General features: G+C 58.8%; 1 protein-coding gene across 1 annotated transcript in view; it reads left to right on the top strand.

Annotated features, from left to right (window-relative positions):
- Positions 1-1021: 1021 nt before the first annotated feature.
- SRRM4 (serine/arginine repetitive matrix 4) overlaps positions 1022-8824 on the top strand; it is a 39750-nt gene continuing 31947 nt past the window's right edge. The window contains exon 1 of the mRNA XM_058816894.1: positions 1022-1152. Within this exon, the coding sequence (XP_058672877.1) occupies positions 1022-1152 (131 nt within the window). The remainder of the gene's footprint in view (positions 1153-8824) is intronic.

Genomic DNA, 8824 nt, shown 5'->3' with positions numbered 1-8824 from the left:
CATTATCCCCCCGCCGCTTACATAAGCGCATCGTGCGGGTTTCTGAGGCACAATAGAGACTGTCTCGTTCATCCAAGGTCACCAGCTCTTACTTGCGCTTCAAAGCATGTGGTAGAAGAAGCGTTCTCTCCTAAAGACGTTTTTATTGTACTCAGCGCAGAGGCTGAGCGAGATCGCAGCGCTGCACTTGCACCGCCCCAGCTCTTCTTCCCTCCCCACGCGTCCGGTCCTGGCGGGTCAAATCCTGCCTGGAAGGAGAGGAATTGTTTTCTGCGCTGGTTGGGACCCCACTGTGGGATTCCCAGCCCGGCACAGCGCTGGAGCCGAGGAACTGCATGCTCCCTCCCTGCCCCTGCCCAGTTAAATGGGAAGGGAGGTGGAAAAGGGGTTGTATTTCGAATTCTCTGTCCCATTTGGGTCTCAGTATAGACGAGTTACAGAGCCGTCTCTACGGCCTCCTGCCGCTTTCTCCCTCAGCTGTGGCTCCAGGCTTTCCCTTTCTTTCCTTGTGTCTGGTCGGGACTGGGCAAACACGGAGGCTCCTGGGAGCCTCTGCGGGGTCCGGGGACTCTCTGTGCCCGGGAGGCTCCGTGCTCCGCAAAGGGCAAAGCGCAGCGGTGATCCCGCAGCGAGCTGGCAGCGGCCTCTCGGCTGGGGAAGGAAATGATGGGGAGGACGCACGGACGGTCCTGGGGGCTGCGAGGGGGTGGAAACCCCCCAGGCTTCACCCATGCGGGGAGCGGACACGGCCGGAGGGGGTCGCGGGTGCCCCGGAGCCGCCCCCTCCCCGCGCTGGGCTCCGCCGCTCCGGGCGCAGCCGCGGCGGGGGCGGTGCCGGGGAGGGGACGGCGGCGGGCCCGGCCCCTCTGCCCGCCCCGCCGGCACAAAACGGGAGGCGGGGGCGGCCGGGGCCGCACTCCCCGCAGCGGGCCGGGCTGCGGGCTCGCCGGGCCGGGCGGAGCGGGGGATGTAGCGCTCAGCACCGCGGACAGCGGCGGGGCTGCCCGTGGGTCCCGGGGCCATGGCCGGCGTGCAGCAGGGAGAGAAGCAGCTCTTCGAGAAGTTCTGGAGAGGCACCTTCAAAGCCGTGGCCACGCCGCGACCCGAGAGCATCATCGTGGCCAGTATCACCGCCCGCAAGCCGCTGCCCAGGTAAGGGCTACCGGGGCAGGGGAGGGGGGTTTGGGAGATCCTGCGTCCTTCTCCATCTCTAGTTCTCTTCCCACCATAAGGAGAGTCCTGAGCGTGTCTCCCTGCCACCAGCAGCTGTTCGTGGCTGGAGAAGCCGGGGCACCCTCCCCATGCCTGAGGGTGCTGGCTGGCTGAGCCCCCTCCCTGGGCAGGTGCTGTGCTCCAGAGCTGGGCAGGTTTGGGAAACTTTGGAGCCTGGGAGCAGGGTGCGGGTCTGCAAAGCTCTAGCTGGGCTACGGAGTGGTGGAGGGCATTAGCTGGAAAGTGTGACCAGCTCCATCCCCGTTGTGCAGAGCCCTGGGGTGTGTGTCCTGCTGGTGGCCTTGTCTCTGTGTCAGCCCTTCACCTCGGACCCTTGGGAAGGTGAAGCCTGGGGAGGGAAACAGCCCCTGGGGCTGGACCCTGCCTTGTCTCCGAGGGGAGGCTGGTGACCCCTAGGGACACACAGTGCAAGCAGCCTGGTCAGTGCCACGGCCAGGGACAGCTCTGGGGATGGTGTCCCCCATGTCCCATAGCCAAGCAGCTTTGACTTTGCTCACCCAGCACCTGTTCTGCCCTCCTGCTCCAGCAAAGTCAATGCCCCCGTGTTTGACAGAGGCTGAGCAACAGAGAAACCTGTGAAAAGAGGCGAGGGGGCTGCAGGTACCCCTTGAGCCCCTCTGCCAGGCTGTCACACAGGCAAAGGTCTGTGTGGCTTCCTCACAGCCATGCACACTCTAATTTAGACCACCTTTATTTTGCTGATTGTCTCAGTATTTGTTAATAATATCATATTTGTGCTGCTTTTATAAACAAAGGACTCTTTTGCTGGCTCTCCTCTCTCTTTGCTCTGTTTTTCCTCTGCCGGGTCCTGCCCAGCTGCTGTGGGGAACCAGCCAAAGTTCGTGGAGGTGCTGTGTCTGTAGAGGAGAGGGGCTCAGTCTGCAGGAGGCTGGGTCCTGGGGGCTCAGCCTGTCCTAGGGAAGAGAGGGATCCTTTGAAATGAGCCTTTTCAGATGCTCCCCGTGCCAGTGGAGGCTGTGAGCCACAGCACAGTGGGGATGGGGGTCCCTTCTGCCCTGCAGCCCAGCTGCTGAGCGTGAATGTTTCCAACCTCTCTGATTTCCATTAATCTAGGTAGGAAGATGGGAAAAGCATGGGTTCAGCCTCCAGTTGAGAAGAACAATTCTTGTTTCCACAGGCAGTGTTTGCAGGGCTTCAGCTTTTGTGGCAGAGGGGAACCTCTGTGTTTTTCTCCATCTGTGCATCGGGTAGGGTCGGCACCTGGGCTGAGGGCTGGCTCACACTCACACTCCTGCCTGGAGGTTCCTCAGTGAGCTTAAATATCTTGACGTTGGAGATGTAATAAGGCAACAAATTCAGATTTTGTGGAAATACAGCCAGCCTGGGTGCCAGGAATGCTGCCTGGCTCTATCTAGCCAGCAGTTTGGATGGCACAGACATCGTGGTGGGGCTGAGCACCGTGGCTCGGGGTGTTTGCAGATCCATTAAAAAGTTCCCAAATGTGAGCACCGCTCCGTGCTGTTGGTAGTGACAGCTCCGGTGGCAGTGAAACAGTGCAGAGCTCTTGGCACAGAGCAGAGCCAGCCCGGCTTTGCTGTGGTTTGTGGTGGGCACCAGCAGACCCAGGTGCCCACTCTGGGCTGTGCTCCGCTGCTGGGTCAGTGCAGCCCGGCTCCTTTTGTCCCCTGGCAGTGTGTCCTGCCGGCCCTGGGCTGTTCCAGGGGTGTGACAGCCGCACAGAGCGGGGCCAGCCCTGCCGGGCTCCGCGGGGCACTCGCTGTGCTCGCCCTGCCCGGGCACGGAGGGGCTGTGCTGCTCCAGGGGCTGCCACCAAAGCTGCGGGGACAGAGATGCTGCAGTTCGCAGCTCTTCTCATCGGTGCTGCCGGCTCGGCTCGCATCCCACGGGGCTCTGCCAGGAGCTGGAGCTGCCGTCTGGGCAGGATCACACCTCTGAGTGCCACATCTCACACCCCCAGGGGCTTTGCAGCGGTTCCTTTGGCTGCACGGTGATGTCCCCAAGCTGGCCCTAGGCTCCTGGTCCAGCAGTACCCAGAGCCAGGCTCCTGCTCTCCATCCATGGAGAGAACAGATCCAGGGCTCACAGCAGCTCCTGTTGTAGTGGTCTCTGTGCCTGGCTCCGCTCTGGGTTTGTTTTTCCGGAAGGTTTCGCTGCGCCACTGCTTGGACCAGCCTCCCTTCCCTGACGATACTCCCGACTAATTTAAGAGCAAATGACTGTGGTGCCAGAGAGGAGATGGGGAAACCAGTTAGCCAAATGAAATATTAAGATGACCATCTGGATTGCTGTTTTCTCCCACACTTGACAGCTGGTCCCCTGCAAACACCCTGCCCTGGATCCGGCCCCGTGCTTCCCACAGCAGTGGAGATGCTGCCATGGTTTCTAGGCCAGCACTGCCCACCTCCCATCAGTTCTCCTGGCTGGTCCTGTGCCCTTGTGGAGTGTCAAGGGGCTCAGCTACACCATGGGGGTCCTGCCAGGGATTCCCCCACAGTGTCCATAGCCCAAAGCATCCTGCAGGGTGCCCTGGGAATGGCTGAGGGCCCAATCCTGCATCCTTGTGGGGCAGCAACGGGGTTACCTGCACAGAAAGTGATGCTTTTCCCCCTTGCCTCAACCCTCACCACTCCCTTCCTGCTGCTTCTGCAGATAAAGCATCTTCCATCTAAATTCCCATCTAGCTGTCTTGGAGGTTGGGAGGGTTAAAGCTTTGCTAAACCCACGGTTCATCCTGGAACAAAAGAGTGCATTAATACCTTCCCTCCTGCTGGGGCTGGGGGGGGGGGGGGCACGAAATCCAGCCCCCCAGACAGCTTTGTGCCCAGAGCAGAGCTCTGCCAAAGTAAATGGATTATTGACCAGTTTGCAGAGTGAAAGGGAAAACCGAGGTGATGGGGAAAGGGGCTTTTCCAATTAACCTTTCCCCACACAGGGCCTGGTGGGGCTTTGCTGTGCAGCTGAGGGTGAGGTGCTGCATGATGAGGGGAGGCTGAGGTTGACCCAGAGCTTGCCTTTGCAGGGGAATTGCTCCAGCATGTGCAAAATCCCAGTATGATTTGAGAGGGTTTTGTGCCCAGTGTGCTGGGGAGGGATGGGATCAGGGACAGAGACCACCTACCCTGCCCTGAGCCCCTCTGCCAAACCGGGGTGCCCTCAGTGTCTCTCACTGGGCCATGAGGATGGGGCTTTGGCTCTGGTGAACTGAAAATGCTTTCAAAATCTGCTGTGTTAAGGTGCCACTGGCCTCTGGGGATGAGTATGAGCACCATGCTGTGGCCCCAGCCCCAGAGCAGGATCAGCTTCCCTCCCTCTGGGCTGGGCTTTTGTCTGCATCTCTTCTCTGGCCGTGACCTCGGGCACAGCACGGGGCTGGGAGCCCTGTCCCACCTGGAAGCCTGACTTCTCCAGCACTGCTGAGAATTCCATCAGCATCGGGTCCCCAGGTGGGAGATGCTCCAAGTGTCCCAGGAACTGGAGCTGGTGGGAGTGTGGGGGCTTGAGGGATGATTCAGGGGTGGTTTAGTTCCCTGCTGCCTCACTGCCAGCCACGGTACTGTTGGCATGAACTGCCGTGTCTCCAGAAACTCAGCCAAAATCCACTTTTGGGCCTGTGGGTGCTGGTGTCAGCTCCCGGGGCAGCCGCTGAGACAGAGGAGGCTCCTGCATCCCTCCGTGCCAGATGGTCTAAGTGGGTCACATCAGGGCAGCGCTGGGGATTTGTGCTTTAACCCTTAATCCCCCGGGATGCGCCGTGCGCGGAGGGGGAGGGATGCGCTGCTGGGGTGGGATTAAGCCGTAGTTTGCCGTCGCGGGTGATCTTGGAGAGGAGTCTGGGACAAGGGTGCCGTGTCCTGGGTGCCGTGTCCTGCCCGCTGCCCTGGGACACGGCAGGAGCAGCCAGGGCACGGCAGTGCCGGAGGTCTCGGTATCCTCCGAGGGTGCACAAAGCAGCTGCGGATCTCCTGTGGCCTCTGCAGCGACTTTTGGCCATGCCAACCTCTGGCTCCCTTTGGCTGCCGCGATTCCCCAGCGTGCCCCCCCATCCTCGGCAGGGATGTGTGGGGTGTGCCGGCGGGGAGGGAGCCCCGCTGGCAGCCCTGCCGTGCCGCTGCCCCCCAGCCCCGCTAATCTCCCCTGGCTGGCCGGGCATCTGTTCCGCGGGGCCGCCTGGCTGCCATCTGCTGCTCCATCCTGCGAGCCCCGGTGCTAATGAGCCCGTGGCCCCGGCCCAAGGAGGGGGGAGAGGGGCTTGAAAAGAAAAGCGAGGGGGAGAAGAAAAGCCCCTTCCTCGGAGGGGCTGTCAATAGCGAGGCTTTTGTGTGCCCCTGCCCTCCGGCTCCAGCTGGACGGCGCTGGGAGCAGGCAGAGCTAATTAGGCAGCTCGGCACTGCCGGGGGGCTGGGGGCGGCTCAGCGAGGGGAAGAGCTGGGAATGCCCGCAGGACCCACTCCCTGCTGCTCGCAGAGCCTTCGTCATCCCCATCCTCCTCCTTTCCATCTGCCTCTGCTCTGCGCTGGTGCTGGGCACCGTGACCCTGCTGGGAAGTGCTGTGATTTTGGGGACAGGTAATTTCTGACCTCTAAAAGTCCACTTGAGAGCTTTGCTGGGCTTTGCTTGGGGCCCAAACCATGGCTCCTGCTCCCACACTCACCAGTAAGAACACGGCACAACCTGGCCCAGCTGCTGAGTGAGGGGCCACAGCAGCTGCTGAGGAAACACAGGATGAGGGTCTCCCTAAATCCAGGATTTGCTGCTGCCCCACCTCTGGCCAAAAGCGACCCTGCGGTGTCCCTGCTGTGCCAGGGAAGCACCGTATCCAATCTCTTTAGATGAGGGATGAAATCAGGTGGAAGGCAGCAAAAGGGAGGACAATTCCACTGGCTGGCTGGAGGATGGTTTTGTAGAAATATTTGATTTCACCCTTGATCAAACCCGCTGGAGACACTGGCCTGGCTGCCAGGCAGCTCCCTGTCTGCAGATGCTGTGAGGGGGGCACTGGTGGGGTCTGTGCTGACCATGGGGTCCCTCCCCGCCTCAGCAGCATCCCAGCACTCATGTGAGGCTGTTTCATGGAGTGTGGAGAACCAGGCCAGGGTGAAGTATGACAGTTTAGGGTCTTGCAGGGCTGGGGTTCATCCTTGCCTGGCTCAGGTAGCAGCACCATCTCCAGCCAGTCCCCATCCCTGCTTTTATCCCATCCCTGGAGAGGCAGGAGAGCAGGATACTTGAACCCCATGCACGTGTTCACACCCCTCCCACCAAGTCCTGCTAATGAATATTTAGGGCTGTGAGGCCCTAAATAATAAATAGCAGTGATGACCTTGATGACAGGGATTGCTAAGGAGCTTCTGCCCAGCGCCAGGTCCTGTGGCTGCTCGTGTCTCCTTGCTGTCACCATCCTGTCCCCATCATCTGGGACAGCCTGTGCTGCTGCAGCTTGACCCCAGAAAGAGTTTCTGTGTGATCAGGCATCCCTTCTCTCACCAGGCTCCCTGGGCTTGGGAGATTTCCCTGGCATTTGTACCCCTTCCCACATCTCCATGGCTGGTGGCTGTACCTTTCCACACCTCCATTTCTCTATAAGCTGGACTTATCAAATGCACCCCCACATCACTGAAGTGAAATAATTTCATGCATGACCACCCTCTCCTTTTCTCTCCTTTTTTTTTTTTTCATTTATTTTTTCATTTTCTACCTGTGGGCACTGAAACCTCTTCATCACTGCAAAGCCTGGCCCGGGCCAGAAAATCCCACCAGTGTTTCAGTGCAGAGGGTGCCAGGGCTTTTGCCACAGCCCCTGCTCTGGCATGAGCCCTCAGAGGCTCTCCGGGACTGGGTCTGTGACCCACAGCTCTTTCCTGTGACCCACACACAGCTCTCACTCCCTTGGGCCCAAATCCCTGGTGGTGCCATCACCTGGAAAACAGGCCAGGGTTTGATGCCTGGATTGGCATTCCCAGCAAAGGGCAGGGAGAAATGGAGCCAGCTTGTGTTTGCAGCCTTGCTTGATGATTTCAGAGGTGTCTGCAGAGGCACAGAGGTTGTGATGCCTGAAATCTGGTGGCAGCGGTGGGTCCCAGCAGCACAGCATCCCCAACAGGCTTTGGTGTGTGCCAGGGATACGCGGGCTGGGCCATCACCCCCGGCAGCATGGCCGGGCACAGTGCCCACGTCTGTGCCACCATCTCCTGGCAAAGGGCACTCGACCCTCAGTGGGACACCGGGTGCTGCAGAACTGGCTTCTCCAGCAGGCACTCGAGCTGGAAGCGCTGACAAACACGGGCAGTTTAAAAATAGCCGTTTCTTTTGCACGCGGCGGGAACGCGCTCCCTGCCAACGCAGCAGGGACTGCAGGAAGGGCTGACAAAAAATAATGCAAGTGGCAAAATAAACTCTATTAAAAACTGTGCTGGTGTTTGAGGCGGGCTGAAATGAGTCTCTGGTCTGGAGGCAGCGAGGCTGGGGCTCCACTGATGACCCGTTAAGCTCTGTGTGTTTAATTTATGAATTGTCATTAGTGGGAGAAGAAGCAGCTGCTGCCCAGCCCCAGCTGGGGCATCTCCTTGTTCACCCCTGGCTGGGCAGAGGGGACAGTGTGGGCAGGGTCCTGCTGCCTGTGGGGCTGCTCTTCTCTCTGTCACTTGCTGGAATGGGCTGTGGGGGCTTTCTGCTGCTGGGTTCCAGGTGCCCATCTCACAGCCCACAGGGTGGCTGAAATGCTCTGAGACCCACAGGCAACAATGACAAAATGAAACCCATCAGCCCGCGTCAAACACCAGCACATTTCAGGCATCACAACCTCTGTGCCTTTGCACTGCCACAGACAGACATCAAATTCCAGCAGGAACTTGGTGGCACTTTGGCAATGGGCTGGTTGTATTGGATTTATCTCTGTGCCCACGTGTGTTGGAGGGTGACAGGAAAAGAGTGGGGCAGGAGGCTGGGATTTGAGCTACATTACCATCAGGATGAAGAATTAGCTACTGCCCAGCAAGAGAAATATTTTTGCATTAAGAGAGATTTCACAGTTAAAGAGCTCCTGCTGCATTAATCTGTGGGTCAGCTGGAGCTGCCCTACAATCCCCTGCCCACCAAAGCTGGGCAAGTGTAACACCAATCTGTAAGAGCATGTAAATATAACAGAAGTCATTCTCCACTGCTCCATCAGCTGCAGCCAGCAGAGGAATCCTGCTCTGCCAAGGCATGGACATGGATGGATGGCTGGGGCCCAGAGGGTGTGAGAGGCAGTTTGGGATTTGGGCAGATCTACTCCTGAGGCTGGTGCTTTAACTCAGAGAACTTATTTACCTTAAAGCATTTGCCCTCTTCAAACCCCCCTGCTCTGGTCAGAGCCTGGTCAGGATTGTTATGATGGGGACAAGCAAGACAACTGGCTTCAGCACTTCTTTGAAGGGATGGGGTTTTTATTCTCCAGAAAATTCCAAGACTGGCAACTTACAGACAATAAGACCCCAAAGCAACAAAACTTGTCATGTGTCACCTGCCCTTCCCTGTGTGTGGGGCAGCCTCCATGGTTATCCCTCACCTTTACCTTTTGGAGGGTTTTGAATGTTTTGGTGATTCCAGGGTCCCTGTCTCTATCCCTGCC

This window comes from Ammospiza caudacuta, chromosome 18 (genome assembly GCF_027887145.1).
Source record: "Ammospiza caudacuta isolate bAmmCau1 chromosome 18, bAmmCau1.pri, whole genome shotgun sequence".
NCBI classification, from domain to species: Eukaryota; Metazoa; Chordata; class Aves; order Passeriformes; family Passerellidae; genus Ammospiza; species Ammospiza caudacuta.
The sequence above is the reverse complement of the archived record's forward strand: the minus strand, read 5'-3'. Positions and strand labels throughout refer to the sequence as shown.